General features: G+C 42.9%; 1 protein-coding gene across 3 annotated transcripts in view; it reads right to left on the bottom strand.

Moving 5' to 3' along the window:
* Positions 1-6,153: 6,153 nt before the first annotated feature.
* Positions 6,154-18,946, bottom strand: part of NAV2 (neuron navigator 2) — a 368,440-nt gene continuing 355,647 nt past the window's right edge. For all 3 annotated transcript variants that reach the window (XM_058027192.1, XM_058027189.1, XM_058027191.1), the window contains 8 exons: positions 18,464-18,632; positions 16,144-16,379; positions 14,822-14,976; positions 14,288-14,359; positions 13,614-13,810; positions 13,318-13,436; positions 10,050-10,253; positions 6,154-9,820 (listed from right to left, as the gene is read on the bottom strand). In XM_058027192.1, coding sequence (XP_057883175.1) covers positions 9,695-9,820; positions 10,050-10,253; positions 13,318-13,436; positions 13,614-13,810; positions 14,288-14,359; positions 14,822-14,976; positions 16,144-16,379; positions 18,464-18,632 — 1,278 coding nt within the window. In that variant the 3' untranslated portion in view covers positions 6,154-9,694. The remainder of the gene's footprint in view (positions 9,821-10,049; positions 10,254-13,317; positions 13,437-13,613; positions 13,811-14,287; positions 14,360-14,821; positions 14,977-16,143; positions 16,380-18,463; positions 18,633-18,946) is intronic.

The raw sequence follows: 18,946 nt of genomic DNA, 5'->3' as shown, positions 1-18,946 counted from the left end.
GGAATTAAAGGAGTGAAGAGAAAATAAATAAGAGCTGCCAGTTCTAACTAAGGGATGCTCAAACCCCTTATCAATAATTTGCTTTAATTAACCAACTCAAACAAAGTCATTCACACCACATCGATACAGTATGACTCTTTTTTATGGAGTTACAGATAAATATTGCAGAATGTAAAAAGCTTTATAAACCCAGAAGCTCTTTTAAGAGATAGACAGTGTACAGCTGCAGAGAGTCTTGGGATTCAGGAGAAAAATCCCCAAGTTTTTGGTCTTTAGCATCTTCCACTCTGTGGTCACTGACAGCAAACGTGGCTTCAGCCTCAGGAAGGCACGGGGAGTCAGGGGTTTCACGGATCCAGGTGTCACCTCAGCCTTTCAGCAGGCACAGTCTGCAGGGAGAGAGAACAAACGGGTCAGAATGGACAGCCTAATTCCAGAAAATCATCCCAATCCATAAAGCACTGGGCAGAGCTGTAAGAACTTCCCAAAGGTTCCTTTTCCGGAGGACTGAGGGCTCCAAGCTAAAGGCACAGGCTGGACCTGCCATGGAGCAGGAAGGAAAAGCTACTGGGCCAGTTCCATCAAACATTCCAAAATCAGGCTCCTCACCTGGTGGTGGAAGCACATCTTCTCTCCTGTGGGTTTTTGGGGATCTGCAGTGAACTGCAGGGGGAAAAATCCAAAACCCAAGTATCTCCCACGACTGGAACAGCTCCTGGGGTGAATAACTGGGATCCAACCCCTCCAAACCAGTGGAAGCAGAGGCTGAGGGACAGAGCCCTTGGGCCCAGTTTGCTGGGATTCACAGGAAAACTGCTGGGTTTGACTTTGGCAGCAAAGCCCAGCTGGTTATCACCTCACCACCAGGTACAGCAGCAGCACCCACAGGGACCTGGCCAGGTGTGTGTGCCTGGCACAGGGCTCCCCAGTGCCTGGCAATCTCTGTGCCACAGGGCACTGGCTACTAAAACAGCTCCTACCTGTCCTTTCACAAGGCAAGATGCTTTTTCCATACAGCAAATGTATTTTGAATTAAGAAGATCACACTACACTCAACTGGAGAATAAAAAAGTGAGATCTGTTACATTTTCCTAAGTCAGGCAAAAAAGAAAACCAAATTTAAAAAAAATAACCAAAAAAAAAAAACAAAAAAAAAACCAAAAAACCAGAAAAAATCCCCACCAACAGCAGTAACAATGAAAAAACCCCAACATGTTAAGCAAATTTCAGGAGAGTTTAAATCAGAATGAGCAACTTGGAAAGCTTGAAAAGCTGCAATGCTGCAAAAATATAATGCTGCAAAAAAAGCCTTTTCTTACATCACATGTTAGCCCTGTACCTGCACAAAACCCTGCCAAACTAACAATTCACCACATATAGTTATTGAGCCATTCCTGTCTTTGAGCGCGAGTCAAGCTAAAGCTATGGAGATAAAAACTCAGTGTTGTTCCTTTGGAAATCACAGAACCACAGGGAGGTTTTTCATTAGCTTAGGAAAATGCCCAGCATTTTCAGTAGATACTGAGTAGCAGGGCAGTCAGGAGTCACCAGATTTTAGTAGAGCAAAACATCAGCTTGATTTATGATGTTATATTTCAATGGTAAGCTACAGCAAAAGCATTAGGTCCATTTGCACAAAAGGCAGAAGAAACATGACTAAAAGTTAAGTGAAGATCTGGAAAAGTGAATCAGAACTAACTAGAAACAACTTATCAAATTACTGAGATATAAATAGGAACCTAATGCTGTGCTTGATAGACAGAAAATGCTAATTACCATGAAAATTGAAGGCAAGTTACTGAAAATCTTGCATAACACAAGATTCCAATGACATGAAGCAGACCAGCGCATGCTACAATGCACTGAATTACTCCGGGTGAAATAAGCTGTTCTGCAGAAACTATTGGAGCACAATAAGGTTTCACAGAGGTGAATTAAACAAATTATTAATTGTAAGGTTAAATCTCACCCTTTCCAGCGCCTCTTCCAAGACAGCTTGACTTTCCAGAGCGAGTGGTTGCTCATGGATGACAGCTTGCTTTCCCGGGGTGCTTAGGGTATAGCTGAGATGCCACAGGTCAGATCATGCACAGATTCCCACCCTGAAGCCAAAATCCAAACCCTGCACTCCTCCAGAGCCCTGAGAGACAGCCATGGATTCTGGGGCTGCACTGAAAACTGCACAGGCACCGAGAGCAGTGCAGGGCTGGCTGGGAGGGAGAGGCAGCATTACTCTCCAAGGAAAGTGCCATTCTGCAGCCAGGTCAGTGCTTTAGGGAATTTTACTGCCAAAAAATAAGGTATCATAGCTGTGGAATTAAGAAAAAAACCCAAAAGCACTGTCCAGAGCATGAGGGTGAACATCCATAGCAGTACAGCAAAATGAATGGGAACTTCAGAAAAAAACAGAGACTGAAACTAGTTCAGGTGAACAGTCTGTCAGAACAATGCTTGCATAAAAGAACTTGGGCACAAAGCCTTGATTCACTATATAGTTATTGAACAATACTTTAGGACCACTTTTAAGTGCTATAAACGAACTAAACCCAAGCACACTTTCATTTTCTAGACAGATTTTAAACAGCTGAGTGAGAGACTCAGGCATGCACTCACCTGTAAGATTTGCAGGGGTTTTGTCCTGGGGTTTTGTCCTGTCAGCTGTCAGCTGTCTTCAGCGTTCTTAGCAGGATCTGAAAGTTCACAATGTTGTTATCATGATATCCAAGGCCACCACTGACAGTTATGCAGTAAATATTGTCAGGTAGGTTGTGAGCACTAAATCCAGGCAGCAGTGGGCTGTTCTGGGTCAGTATGCCCAGCAGCTGCAGCAGGAAGCATTTCTCAGAGCTTTCCAGAGTCCTCTTGGATGATTGGGGCACTCCTGTGCAGACATAGATTGTTCAACAGTTGTCACAGACATCTTCTATGAAAAATCCTTTCCTTAGGATTTTTCCTCCTGGGAATCTGAGAGGCCTCGGGAACAAAATGTAAACAATGATTATCTGCTGCTGTGGAATGCAACAGGTGCAGCTGTGACTGGTCGGTCTAGGATGTTTGTAATTAATGGCCAATCACACTCTGCTGGCTCAGACAGAGAATCTGAGACAGAGCTTTTGTTATCATTCTTTCTGATTCTGTTATATTCTTAGCCAGCCTTCTGATGAAATCCTTTCTTCTATTATTTTAGTATAGTTTTAATGTAATATATATCATAAAATAATAAATCAGCCTTCTGAAACATGGAGTCAGATCCTCATCTCTTCCCTCAATGTAAGACCTCTGTGAACACGGTCACAAACAGCCAGGACAGATTTGGGACTGGAGGCTGGTGGTGTGGCACATTGTGAGGCTGAACATTGTGCACAAAGTCCCCTTGTGGGTGAGGTTTAGCGGCTCACACGGATCTGAGCTCATGAGCTTGTTCCTTCTCCCCCGGGCTCGGGCTTTGTGTCCTGACTCCTCTTTTGCGCTGGGTGGTGCTGGTTCATCACAATCCCCATGGAAAGGCATCAGGCTGCTGAGCTCTGGGGTTGGGTGTTCATTGCTGCCCCAGATGTGCGGGGTGTCTCTGCTCCGGCCCGTGCGGATGAAGAACGAGTCTGGACTCTTCACTCTTCGCTCTTGAGGTTGTTTATTCATTCTTATCTATAAAATTTTCTTTCTGCCCAGCCGAGATCTGCTCAGCAGGGCAGCCACAGGCACTCTCTGTGTTGTCCTTTTATACTGCAAACTACGTATAACATATTTACACTTAATTCCCAATACCCATCACCTGTGTTAGACAGTGAGCTTCTACTCTAGACCAATCCCAAAGTGCCAACATCACTGCAGAAAATGGAGAGCAAGAAGAAGGAGAAAGGCTGGACATGCCCAGATTCCTCCATCTTGTCTCCATAACCCCCATACCAAAACTCCTAAAATCTACATTTTCACCCTGTGATCATTTTGTTCTTACAACATTCAAACCTGTGTGACTTTCAGGTCCTCATACAAAGCTGGTGACTTGCTCCAGGGGTCACAATCAAATCCCCAGGTGTTCTGAGCTGTGTGCCAGGGTCCTTGGCAACTCTGGACACCCGGAGGGATGCACTGAGCTCTGACAGTGAGGGAGGCATCAAATGCTCTTTGTTAGAGAGAACACTGCAAGGTGGGAACAGCAGGGACAATCTTCTGTCCCTGAGATGCTGACCAGCACCCACAAACAGCATCCTGGCCACCCCAGCCACGGGTGTGGGCATCCAAGGTGTTACAGGAGGTTTTCTCTCAGCAAAAGGACTCTATTAACCCTTTCTGCTGTCAGACAGAATGGATGTACCCCTGAGGCCTTCTTGTTGCATGGTTGGACAGAGCCAAGGACACACAGATGCCCTGCAGGAGCTGCTTGTCTCTGCTAGAGTGGCCTGAGCTGGTCCTTGGGACAAGGGCTCCGTGTACGACCTCTTCCCATCTGCCTCTGGATCCCATCTCATGTAGGATCCTTCAGACCTCCTACTTGGCTTAGCCCCACATGGGTGAACTTCCTGGGGGAGAAATTACCCATATTTATAGCCAGAGCATGGTCTCCACCCCCTGTAACATCTCTCAAGCCTCTGAGCGATCAGAAATACCTGTGGCTGAGCAAGCTGCTCTCACAGAAAATGTCCAGCTCATTGCAGGGGGTTGCACTGGGTGGCCTCTAAAGGTCCTTTCGAGCCCAAACCATCCTGTGACTGAGGAAAGGGAGAGAAACACGGATTTCTGTGTGTGGCTAAACCAACCAAGATGATGACGGGGAAGGATTTGCCTGCGGTCAGCCCCACTGCCAAGGGGCAGAGATGGAAGCTGTCCTCAGCTGCTGGGCTCTGCTCTAACCCCCAAAACCCAGATTAAACACCCACATTAGAAACCACAGAGCTCAGTGTCAGAATCCTGGGCAGCAGGTAAGAGGAGAAAGGGACAGAAAGTGAGGGATGCAGGATGGGAGCCTGCAGGGTACCAGGAGCAATTTCCTCCCTGGTTCTTGAGGGGACCACTCCAGAGTAGCAGTGGAAAAGGGCAGAGGAATGAGAGAGGTGTAAATTCATGTCACATGCTGCAGGCTGAGTTTACAGAATGACTCCAGAGAATTTCCCATTCCCACTGCAGAAAGGAAGGAAGTCAGCACTGATCCTATGGCACTGAGAAATGATGAGATGGATCCAGGAAGGACATAAAATGAAACAGGAGGTTGGAAACAAACAAACAAAAAAAAAAGGTAGGAAAATAAAGGTTAAAGAGAAGATGAGGTAAAGAAAAGTCAAGATAAGTGTAGATAAGATAGAGTGCATAGAGCAGATAAAAGAATAATGCAGGAAAGCGACATGGCAGCCAAAAAAGGAAAGGAAGAATTCCTGAGAGATAATAAAAATTTCGGCAGTCCAGCATGGATTCAAAAATTGTCCAGGATCATGGCTGAAGCATTTTCCAGGGCCAAGTCTAGGACATGCACTTCTGTGAATCAAAGGAAGCTTACAGAACACAGAAAAATGTGCTTGAGCATGTCCAAGGCCATTCTGCCTGGAAAACTGCAGTGGGGGACAGACAGCGCCCACATTACAGACCATTAAGAGTCATTTTTGGATTGAACAATCATCAGTTCTCAGCAGAGCTTCTCTATTTTCTTTGAAATTTTCTACACGTGAACCTGTCCTACCAACATTAATCATTCAAACGGGTGATAAGTGGACAAGGAACGATCAAAAAAGAAATATGAAGAAGTAATTCTCCAGGAAAAAACAACCCAAAGTCCCTAGATTTTAAATGCAGAGGTCTTTGCATTTATCCTTTTTGAATAGAGAATTTTTACCTTTGATTTTTGTAGTCAGAGTACTTATTTGTCAGGAGGATAATAGTTTCCTACATATTCATTACTGTACAACCATAACATCTCTATCAAATGGGTGAAGAGAAAATGGGAATACTGTGTGGAATGTGCAGGTTGTGCAGAGGGGTGGGAGATGCCCTGGGAACATTCCAGGCTGGACTGGATGGACAGGTGAGGGCTCTTGGCAATAAAGATAAATCTCACTCAATAAAGCCAACAAAACCAAAGGAGTGAACCAACCCCATGATCCGCAAATGAAAAATTATAAAATGGGGATTAGGAAGGGATAAAAAGTTCTGGGAAGCCACAAATCTGAATAAATAAGCATCAATTTTATTGAATCATGAATAATTTAAGACTGGTACAATCATCAGCTTTATTCTCCATGACACGGGGTGGGGAAGGGGTAGAAACAGGGAGAGTGAGAAAGGGGAGGCATGATCTCAAACAGACCATTCACAAATTCCAATCCTAAATGAGAACTGAAAATTAAATAGGGAGAGGAGCAAATGGAAAACATCATAAACGTACACAAAATACTCAATTCCTAGTTTTCTCTTTAAAAATGGCTAGAAAAAATTCATCAAAATGCAGCACTTTTAATCAAATATTTACATTTCTATGTTACAATGAAAAAATGTACATCTTATAGAACATATTTCATAAACTGTTCCACTGGAAACGACTAGATCAAAACAGCAACCTTCCATTTAATATCAACAAAGATTTTTTTGCTTTGTTTTTGTATATTATTTTTTTCTTGAAAGAAAATTGCCACATTTAGACAAGATTTCATACACATAATATCGAAGTTAAGCATCAACAATGAAATATCAAGTTTGCTTCTTTCAAAATGTACAAAAAGGCTAACCAACCCCCTCCCTCCCCTTTCCCAAATAAACCACATCTCATTTATGGCCTGTATCATTCTTGGCAGTTCTGAAGGAAAGAAAATGGTTTATTCTCTCAATTTATAACTCAACACGAATGTTGCATAGAATCTTGTATTTCTCGTTGATATTTTTTTTTAAACAAGCCAACTTTGTAAGGAGGAGAAAAAAGGAAGGAAAAAAAAAAAAGGAAGTGTTTTGAAAAAGCCTTAAATGAGAAGAAAGCCACCTAAAGAAAGAGTTAATCTATGAAAAGTCCTGATAAAAACTAAGACGTGTGCACAACAGGTAACCCTGCTTCCCGAAGTTTCAGAAAAGACATGGAATATTGTGATGCTCAGAATGACTAGCCTATCCAAAATTGCCTCTCTCACTTTAAGCCAAGCTAGTGTCAATAAAAAAAGAAGAGATAATAGAAATTTCTTCCTGAGCTTAAGCACAGGATTAAACATGACAAAAAAAATACCCCGTTCCCCACAAATAAAACACTACTTTAAACTTGTCTTTCAGCACTCAGTTAAAGGTCAACCGAGACATTTTCTAGGATATTAAGTCCATTTAAAGCCCTAGCCCTGCAACTGGGTTTTTTGACAGGCACATGCTCTGTCTGCATGGATTCAGTTGGGGGATTAGGTACCAAAATTCACAGTAGTAGCAGGTAAAGTCAGTGCTGGGAAGCAGAATTGTCAAGACTACTGGGAAAATTAACTTCTCTCAAACTCATCATCAGCATGCTATGGATTTGACTCCATACAGATCTAACCCATTTTTTACAGTACCAAGAACTGGATTAGGAAAACTGGCTGAGTAACCTTTGTTATTCCATTCAGTGAAATAATGAAATCAGAGTTCATAAGGTTAAAACAGTAACAACACCAAGCTCTTCCCCCCCATCATTAAAATATTTAAATTTTTCCTTTTACAATATTTTTCTTTAAAAAAAAAAAGTTATCAGCACTTAAAAGTTGTAACAGGAGCAGATTCAAGACCAGCTTAGTAAGACAAAGTACAGTTATATTACAGAAAGTCATGAGGTATAATAAAACCATCCTCTCGAGCTGAGCCACAGAAGCATGAACTTGTTTGTTATGGTCCTTTAAACCCACAAGCTATTGACAAAGTGTTTGTAGTAAGATTTCTTTCTGTACATTGAAAAACCAGCATATTCCTGTAATCTTTTAGAGCTGAAAAGCTTCTTTGTCCCTTCTGCATGGATAAAACAGCTCTTCAGTGATTTGTTAGCTGGGGATTGATATGAACCTGAAACGTTATCTCATTTCCCTCCTTTTTTGTCACATTAAAACAAATTCTAGTATCTCATACAAACAATATTCACAGCAACTTATGATATTTCAAGAGATGACTTTAGCCCTGTTTCTTTAAATAAAATCCCATAATATACAGCACTAATTTAATCAAACACAATTAGTACAAAATAAGGCATCGCTTTTAGAAGTCAGCACCAGAGGAGAGCTGGAAAGGCTCGCACAGACCCCTCCTGAGCAGTGAGGGTTGGCTGAGGTACAGCTGCTGTGCTGGGGAGGATGGTGTCACGGGAAAGTGCAGCTCTTTGGGAGGGAGTGTTGTGGTTCCCAGCACAGGTACAAGCCTCAACACTGATCGTGTGCGTGTGTGCGTCACAGAGGAGGGGACACCAAAGCAGGTTCACAGCTCTGCCACAACTCAAAAGCATGGCACAGCTAAACTCAAAGGACACAGTACTCAGTACCTTATCTTTTTATTTCCAGACCTGAATACTGCTGAAATGCTATTTTTTTTTAAACTTTGCAATTAAAAAGAAAATTAATGGAAGTCTTGTTGCCAGAGTAGCACTGGAACTGCCACAGAGCTGAATTTTAATTAACCCCCTTATGGTTGTGCTGATTGGAATGAAACCTCTGAACAAAACCTAAAGTTTTCTAAAAACAGCTGTCACATTTCATGGCAAGAATTAAAAACTGAAAGTCTGACTCACCCCTTGGCAGGGTGCAGCTCACCCCTGTGTGTGTACAGAGCTCACGTGCCTGTGCACTGCCAAGGGTCCCTGGAGCTGTGGGGCTCCATGGGCACAGCCCTGCCACTGGCCCCTGTGAGGAGGGAAGCCCCCTCTCCTCAGGGTGGGTCAGTGGGGCGTAAACACCACAGAGGTCAGCCCAGCTGGTGGTGTGCATCTGAGTGGGAAGAGAATTGGGCCCTGACTAGCAAAAGGCTACCTGATTTTTCATTTGTAGCAGGATTGATTGCTACACAGTGTTTGAAAAAAACCTGATTTTTTCAGACTGTATACATATTTTTATATATTCCTATTTATATATATAATCTTTATAAACACACAATGAAAGAAAACCAAGGTTTCAGACTGGCAAGGAGAGCAGCGATTTTTGTTTGTTTTTTTTTTCCTTTTCTCTTTTTTTAATATTTATTCAAGCTTCCCTGTTTTGCAGCTTTGCCTTCATTGAGTATTACTAGGAGGCAAGTTGTAGATATTGTTATAGCACCAGAACTATATGAAGCTGAGTTTAACCCACAAAGCTGACTGGTAAAAGTCCAGCCCTCACGTAAATGTGTTTGGTCAGAAGCAGCATAGGCAAATATTCCCTCTCCCCTCTCTTTCCAGACAGTACATGGCACTAAGCTGCTTGCTTCACAGCTGTGAAACTGCCCCTCACCCCAGTCCCTTCAACTTGGTAATGATGATTATTTTTAACATCTTCAGGATCTTAGGCATAAGAGCTTACAGCAACTAAAAAGAAGGAAACAAAGGAGTAGTGCAGTTCTCATCATCATCAAAAGAAAAACAATAAAAAGGTCACTTGGGTTGCCTGCACCCAGGTTCAAGATTGCTCCAAGTGTCTTGTTCTTGCAGCTCTTAATACTGAGATCCCAGCCCAGGAAGGTGTTCTTTTCATCAGTCTGTGATCAGGGCTCTTGCCAAGAGGAAACAGCTTCTGCCTGAGGGAGATCACAGCGTGGACTCCAGGGAGGAATCCAGGATGTCATCGTGGTGGCTGTTGCTGTTGGAGTCACTGTCGTAGCTCTGGGGACTGGAGTAGTTTGCTGCCTCCTGGAGTCTCATCAGCATGTTCATCTGCAGAGCCAAGGAAGTTCATGATTATTTGTACTTTGAGGCAGGAACAACATTAACTGCACATGACAGCTACAGCGGCGTTGGCTTTGCCAGTGGGCAAGGAAGGAAAGGGAGGAATGAGCAGGGGCAGCAACACTGAGACTCAAAAAGAGGGACTGACTGATTTACTGGGATTTCCCTAGAAACAAGGCAAAGGAAAGAGCTCTGCTGCTCAGGAATGGGAGCTTACCAGAGGATCTCCCTCAGCATCACTCACTGGAACCTGCTTGCTGGCGGAGCCCTCCCGGGACACGGAGTAGCCATCGAAGCCCACGTCCTCGGGCCTGAGCTGGAGCAGGGGGGGCCACTCGTGGTGCTGGGGGCTGGCTGCCCAGGGGTACGTGTCCATGACCCACTTGGCAGGGTCCTCCCAGGGCGCTCTCCTCCCATACAGCTGAAAGGGCACAGAGCCGTGTCAGACATTCCAACCATCTCAGCCACTGCTACCTGACCACAATGAACGTGCCACGGTTCCTGTGCTGCAGGAAACACTTGGCAAGCAGGACTGAATGGGAGAGTTTCCCTTCCCTAAACACACACCAAGCCCTTTGTCATGGCACTGCTTTGGAAGGAGCTGACCACCTTCTCCAAGACTGCAGTGCCCTTCCTTCTCTTGGCACCAGCTGCAGGAAGAAATGCCTGAACATTACATCACCTAATTAAGTCAGCTTAAACAACCTCAGCACAATAAAGGAGCCATCAGTGCTGACATCTGGGTTGCACTGGCAGCTGCCTTACAAACTGCCATCCATGGAATGTGGAAGAGGAAACATGAGATCTGTCACCAGGCAAGAGTGGTGGATGTCAAGGCATAAAGTTTTCCATCAGATTTGTTTTTGTGTTCAACCAAAGAAAAGCACCAGCAGCAATTGTCCATGCTCAAGTTCCTAAGCAGGCAAGCTCTGCTTCAAAAACTTTTTTCTGGATGGAACAGACTGTACTACTGAATAATCCCAACGTATCCTCCCTGTTCTATTCTATTTGTCTTAGCTAGACAACACATTCATTTGAATGCTTCATGACTTCCAAAAGCATAAATACAACTACAAGTGGCTTAAAAACATTTATTTCCACTTTATAAATGTCACCATCAACATCCTTCAGCAACTGCTGCTTGTCTCTGACATTTTGTCATTGTCCCCTTCCTGTAAAAACAAAGGCCTAGCAAAGAAATTCCCCAGTTCTCAGATGGATCTAGGACTATCTCACTTTCCTCAATGCTATTTCTCCATGGTATGTTTTTTGTGGGTTTAGATTCTGCATGCACAAAGTATTGAAGTGCTGTGAGCACCAGCCCGTGGTGTGCTGTGAGGCAGGAGGCTCCAGCAGATGGTGCCAGGCAATCTGAAACAGACCCTTCATTCCTCAGCCCTGCTACTTTACCTTCCCTGTAGCTGCAAGGTGGGGCCAGCCAGATTTCCTACTTCAACCTTGTTCTCAAATTTACAATGACACATGTCATTTGTATCATAAAGTGGTGAGGATTTTGTATTTTCCACATCTTTTCTCCTGCAAAACTCTGAGCGGATCTGAGCTCAGGAGAGATAAATGCCTCACCAACCATGGCAACCAGGTCTGTCCACCCCTCCCAGTGGCACATTTTCCAGGGAGCAAGTCTTGGGACAAAGATGGAACAGGTTGCTCCACAAAGCACGAAAGAAAAATGAGTGACAGTGCAGGAAGCCACAGGGACTCTGTGTCCTCTTTCTGCTGGTGCTGCATTCTGTACTGATACACCAAGCAGGAAGAACTTGGGTTTTATACAACCTTCTAATTTCCACGTCCCTGTTTTGAAGAACAAAACAAGCCAGCTCCCATGGGAGCAATTATTGTAAGGATTCATTTGGTTTGTTTGTATTTGACCCAAAATAATTCTCTAAATGAGAAACAGAAATACAAAAATAGCTGAGAGCAGATGCACAGAGATCAGAGCAAAATTAGGAGTCCACCTTTCCTTTCTAGGAGGCAATTTCAGGAAAGAAGATGTGCTCAGAGGAGTCTTTGTGGGGTGAGGAAGAGAAAACAGCCCCAGATGAAACCCACCTTTCCAGCACTAGCTTGTTCATTAGCACCACTCTGGCTACTCTTCAAGTACTAAAGTGCATCTTCTTATCCATCAACCAAACAAAAGAGAAATTATTTAAATAGGGATGAATTAGTGCAATTTGGGGAGATAGGGCTGAAGGCTATAAAGAATCTAAAGCACAGTGGGAAACTGAAGTCCTCGCACCTGGAAAAGATGGAGGTACTGGGCAGAACAAGGAAGCAAAAGGATGGTTTTATCAATTACTCCCTCTCCACTTCCACTACCAATTTTTCAATGCTTTCCACAGGTATTGATCAATGATATGAGAGCTCCAAAACCCAGTACAAGGAGCCCATCATTACTGTGAGTATCAGTTCTCCCCATTTCAAGAGCAAGCAAAACCACCTGCTCTACATTTTCTTGTTTTAGGTTGGAAAGGTTCCTGGCTCCCATTACCTTCCTTTAAAACAAGTTTCATGTAAAATGGTTCTCCTGTTCTATTTCTAGCAAAGTTCCCCAGTGTGTTTTGTATTCCAGGACCTCTTGTTTTCCTTATGGCAAAGAGTCTACCACAACTGTCCCAAAAAGAATGAGGTCTCCAAGTACTGGCAAATTTCAAATGGCAGCTGCCCAAATTGTACCCAAAACTTGGGAGAATTCATGTGTTTCACAATTTTTTAAGAAGCCATTAGTAAAAGATTAGTTCTAAACTGTATTTTCAAGTAGGTGCTGCTGGGCTTATTCTGTGAACAAAGAGCTGGTTATTAAGAAACCTCTTTTTTTCCCCTATCTAAATGGCAAGTCTACAGCAATTCTCTGCTGAACCCTCCTCCTGATTCCAACATATTTCATAGTCATAGGGACACCAAAAACTATCTTAAATTGCCAGGTTATCTGTGTTTAGTAATTGAGTCACAATCAATGATGATTTCACCTCATCCTCTGAAAGAATTATGAAGGATTCGACTAAAAAAATAATCTTAAATACTGAGAAGTAAACAAAATGTTACTGATACTGCTCCTGTACACATTCTCTCTGTGCAAAGCTTTGTTCCTATGCTGAGAGATTTGATTTCCAAAGGAAAATCCTGTGTAACACAGTTCATGATGATAAGCCTATTTCTGTGATGCACAGGATAATATGAAGGTGTGCTTTTGGAACTCAGTATTGAAAGGCATTTGTACATCTAAATCCCCGCACTGCAAACATCAGCAGTTTGGCATCTAATCACTTCTTCCACTCTCTACTTCAAAAGTTCTTGAAGAGACTCATTCTGCCTGAAATTACTGACAACTCTGGTTACATTTGCATAGACATGCAGATATTCAACATGCAAGGCAGTATCTACAGAAAATGTTGCCACCATTGAGTTTTGCTGCCTTTTGAACAGATGCCATTCTAGACCTATGATTTTCCCCTTTGCCTGCTCACCTGCAGCCCTTCTCTTACTGCCTCCAGAAGATATGGAATGATGGAGTAGTTCCACAAGTCAGTGAACCAAACTCTAGAACCATCTACATCTATTGGACACGAAAGGAAGAGCCGTGGACCTGGAGAGGGAAATGCAGAGATTACACTCAAATCACAAGCACAGTAAGCATCAAAAATAGGGTGATGACATCTAAAAGCTGGGTTTTAAAGAAAGCCTTTTTTACGTGACACAGCACAAGGAAGTACACAAGGAAATAAAATACATATATTCACATATGCCTGGGCACAGTACTTACCAATAGTAACATCAGAGGAGCTGTGAGCCTCCAAGAATTTGTTCAGATGTTGCCAGACCTTGGGAATCCAATCAATAATCTTCACCAGCTCTGCATTCCTCATCCTGCCACTGATCTCTGTTTCAATCAGTTTTCTCCTCAGGAAGCGGCCGAGAAAGCCCTTGACTGGCTCAGTGTGGTTTGCACACAGCACCCATCTATGGCACAACACCAGACATGCACTTTATTTCTCTTCCACACTACTGAGGGTAACTATTCCTGACTACATTTCTCTTCTTATTTCCAGATTATCAGGATCAGAATGGGCTATTCCAGTCATACATGTTTTTCAGCAAAAGTTACTTTGGAATATTTCACTAGATGAGCCAATTTTTATTGTGCATTGTTTCAGCTCATTTCTCAATAATCTGCTTTGCCTAAATATTGTCTTACTGAAAATCTGGTAGAAAATCAAATATCTTAACAATCCTGGATAAAATAAAAGTTTCATGAACCCAGTTCCTTTAATGACAGCACCATAACCAAGCTGAACATGTCAGGGCAGCAACGAGGAATAAATGGCATCTCTCTCTCACATTGCTATTTCAGCTGATAAGAACAATTTCAAATGACTCAGTAGCCATTACTTCTCTGCCAACCCACAAACATAAATGAGAAACATGAATTAACAGTACCTGAAATTATGGTGAAGTTGAAGATTAGGTGTGGAGGAGGTGGCTTGGTTCATTGTTCCAATAATATACGGACTATTGGGAGAAAAAAATCAAGGAAATCAAACTTGTGAACTTCGAAAAACAAGTTTTAAGTAAAACCTGAATATTAAAAAAAGTTATTCAAAACTCTTTTGTCAAAGAAGGTTTTGTAGTTACTTATCACCAAATTCTCTACTGAGATTCTGTGAACACCAAATTCTGGAAGCAAACCAGAAGTCCCAAAACAGGATCTTCCACCACAAATGGGGTTTAACTACTAATGGTCTACATCATGAAGCAAATGCTTACTTTTAAATTACTTATTTCAGAAAAATAGATAATGCTATGAAGGAAAAAGATCCCTCTGAAGCACTGTCCACAATATGGACAACCTGGTCATCTTCCTCCACATTACTAAATCAATGTAGACTTTGTTTTTGTGTGATTAGATTTTGCAGAAGCGTGCTCTGAGTACAGGATTAACATTTGAAATGTGCTCTGACACTGTTTCTTTACCATTTGTGGTACTTGCAGTTCAGGAGCCCATTAAAGATCTCTCCTAGGGAGCTAACATGGTGTAAATTATCCAAAATGATGACAAGAGGCATATCCACAGCATTATTTTCACTGTTGCACTGGTCTGCCAGGTTGGACAGGTACTGCCGGAGTTCCTGCATACCACATACAAAGAAAAGAAGCAAAAAACATTTTTTTTCTTCACATTTCTTAAAAAAATCAATTAAGATAAATAAGCCTGGTAACAAAATCTAAAGCAAAAGAGTCTGACATCTAACAAATCATGTTTCTCATTAACAATTTCTCATTTTCTAGGAGAAAACCCAAGATATGGTTTTCTTTCCCTTTTGTAGGTTATGCTGAAGACTCAGAGACTGTGCCAGAAATCCTGTGTGAGATAAGGGCTTAAAGAGAGGTAATATTTTGTAATTTAGCTTGTGTTTTTTATTCATCAATGTCAGACCTAAGAGGTCTGAAACATATTTTTGTTTCTTTTCAGGAACTTGATCAACTCTCCCCATTCCAAACCAAACTCTGCATTCCAGCTAGATTTGTTGTATCATCTTGCAACTGTTTTTCCATCTAAATACAGACGACAAAATTAATCTGGAACAAACCATCCCTCATCACAGGCCAAATCTGGATGCCTTCAGCAAGGCTGGAATGAAGGATGAGCTTTTGGTGCTGCTGATGAGTGGTTGAAATGCTCTCAGCAGCTTTAAAGCATGTCTGAAATCATACCAGTGGCTTATAACCACAATTTCAACCATCCCTTTCCTCCAGAGGAAAATACGCCTAAGGCCATCAAATACTCAGATTTGTATTTTTTTCCTTTTCTTTAATCTAGATGATCACTGGAAGTATATTCATCAAAACCAGCAGCACATAAAACAGCAGAGACACGCCTTACCTGCCCAGGAATGTGTCTGCACAACAGCCACTCCAACCCCGCACACGATTACAGTGCTGATACCTGCAGCTGCAGAACCTCCTGACAGCCTGCAGATGCATTTCAGGGTTCTGGGAAAAGTGCCCACATGCAATAGGGATTGCTTAAGTCTCTGGGAATTTTCTGCAGGTGTTCAACTTCCAGGGCAATTCTCAGGCTCCTTAAACACTTGAAAGTCACGACACCTTTAGGTGTTTAAATACACACCTGCAAGCCTGCTGTTCCAGACCCATAATCAAGTGAATCTGAAAACCTTTGAGTATTGCTTCCTTCAGGACAAACATCATGCTTTGAAAGTGAAGCAGGGTTCAAAATGCCAGGCTAGGAAAGGTCTCTCATTGTGAGCAGTGTGGGAGGGTTTGTGCGCGCTCACCTTGCTGGATTTGTGGTCCACGTTGAAGGTGGCGATGATGCCCTCGGCCAGCTCCCTGCCCTCCCTGAGCACCATGTACTCAGACAGCCTGTTGGCCAGGTAGGTTTTGCCCGTGCCACTGGGGCCTGACAGGATGATCCTCCTGTGCTCCATCAGCAGGGACACGTAGCGCTGCAGGATGGCCTTGGGGATCAGCGACTCGAACACCAGCCCGTCCAGGCTGTTCTCACAGACACCTGCAGCAGGGACACAGCCTTGCTCAGGGCATTTCCAGCTCTCATCCAATGGACCTGAGCAAGCTGCTCTTCACCTCAGAGCTAAACCCCTTCCCCAGCCCAGTGTCCCTCATGGTTGAGAGAGGCACACAGATGTCACAGACATCTTTTATGGAAAAGCCTTTCTTTAGGATTTTTCCTCCTGAGAAGCTGAGAGGCCTCAGGAACAAAATGTAAACATTGATTTTCTGCTGCTGTGGAATGCAACAGGTGCAGCTGTGATTGGTCTCATGTGGTTGTTTCTAATTAATGTTTCTAATCAATCACAGTCAGCTGTTATCTTTGTTATCATTCCTTCCTTTTCTATTCTTAGCTGGCCTTCTGATGAAATCCTTTCTTCTATTCTTTTAGTATAGTTTTAATATAATATGTATCATAAAATAATAAATCAAGCCGCCTGAAACATGGAGTGAGATCCTCATCTCTTCCCTCATCCTCAGACCCCTGTGAGCACGGTCACACACATAAAGCTGGACACAAGTGCAGGGGTGACCCCTGGCCTTAGCCTGGATCCCCCTCCAGCCTCTTTAAATCTTCATCTGCATCCCTGAGGCCCTTTGGGAGCTGCCACACCAAAGGATTCCAGACTACACTTTTCATGCACAAGCCATCCATTTTACAGCATTTCACCACGCATTCACCCTGAATGTACCTGTTTACTTTTGGATCACTAGACAAAAAAAAACCAAACCCAGCTATCATCAACTCCCCCTACTTTCCCAAATGCTTGTAATTAAACCCCTCCTCTGTATGCTGATAGTTATCTCCTCTAACACAAAACTTGTACTGATAAGCATTTATGCCATGTCAGCAGTCACTTTAGGCAGAATTGGCTTAGGGAAAATACACAGTGCTTCAAAATAAACAGCAGGAAGGGAAGTTGGCAGATCACCCAGAGGAATGTTTGCACCTCAGTGGTTACTTGGAATATTAAATATTTATATAGGCAGCTTTATATCTCAAAGGTATATGTAAGTGATTTTCCATAAATTGATTAAACACATTTCTATTTTATTGAAAAGTGTTATCACTTGTGAACCTTCAAGGCACATGTCAAGTCAGTGCAAGTTAAATATAAACTCAAACTGCAGCTTTACAGACACAGTTAGACCTTATGCAATATTTCAGCTAGGGTTTATGACTGGACAATGCATTTTATATAAGTAGAATATCCTGGGTTCATGTCAAGCCTCAGTAAATTGATGTATTTCACAGTTTATTTTGTCTTCCTGCCCACTGCTTTGCTATACAAGGAAACCTGGTTTTTACACCAAGATTCAAAAATCTGCTTTCAGTCAAATTTCAAAGTTGATCTGAAGAATGTTTGGCACTGCTCTCAAATACCATCTGTCTGCAGATTTCATGGGTCTAACTTTGAGCAAACTGATATATGTTCAAAATGCAGCAGTTGAGGGTTTTACCCCAAACTGAAGTTTCACAGCATAGTTTTCATGAAAAAGTTCTTCCCTGAGAAATGAAAGGAGAAACACAAATACTAAATTTTTATCAGTCTTACAGAATAAAATCAATGGGAATTCTAAAAACCATACACTTTGAGAAATCCGGATTTTACGGAGTTTCATAAAATTTGGGCTCCCTCCTTCCTGGTACTTAAGGAGGGACCCTTCAGTAAGACTAATCAAGCAAATGAGTCAAGATCTATTTTGTTTTTTTTTTTTTTAAATCCTGCATGAAGGAAATAATAACTATAGCTGTGACAAAGAGCCAATGAAATTTTGAGGCTTGACTCATTTGGAAAGCACTTTGCTGCTCAAACAGCTCCACTGCATCCTGTGTGATGTGAGGTCTCCTCCAGGACAACTGAAGATCTGTGTAATTTTCCCTAGAGTTACAGGTTGAAAACTTGCTGAAATTACAGACTTAGCATGCCCCAAGTGCTGACTTTATCAAATGAGAACAGCAGGAAGTAAATAAACGGTAGGAACAGGAAAAAGCAGCGCAATAAAAATTCTCCACTCCTCTGAGTTTCCTGACTGGTAAAACTGAACAGAGAGAAGCCCAGCAGGCAGGTCAGGCAAGCTTACCTTTGATGGTGACTGAGATGGTGTTGTTGTCCCCCACCAGGTAGCCACAGGGCAGCAGCTCGGGGGTCTCGGCGCTGCTGGTGCGCCTGATTTCCCCGATGCTGTAGCCCACAACGCTGTCTGAGTTCAGCCCCAGCTGGCTCAAGGGATCCACGTGGATGATGTACTCCTGGGGGGCAAAGCGACACACGAGGTCAGGGCAGCAGACCCCACAGAATTGTCTAAGGCTCCGTGGAGGACTGAGACTTAACAGTAGGAATTGCTGGGTCATGATGGGATAGAGAAATAAGCCCCTGTATTCTGCATTTTGGACCCTAGCTTATCTCTGTAACCCCATAGGTCATTTTCCCCTAACCCCTCCTATTGGACAAGTTGGGATCCCCCTATACCCTATAAAAAGGGGCTGGTTTATCCCATTTGGCAGAAGAAGAGCCATCACTGGGACCCTTCACAGACCCCTCCATAAACCATCGCTGTGGAATC

The sequence above is a fragment of the Melospiza georgiana genome, chromosome 6, assembly GCF_028018845.1.
Source record: "Melospiza georgiana isolate bMelGeo1 chromosome 6, bMelGeo1.pri, whole genome shotgun sequence".
Lineage (NCBI taxonomy): Eukaryota > Metazoa > Chordata > Aves > Passeriformes > Passerellidae > Melospiza > Melospiza georgiana.
This window is presented reverse-complemented; position numbering and strand designations above follow the sequence as displayed.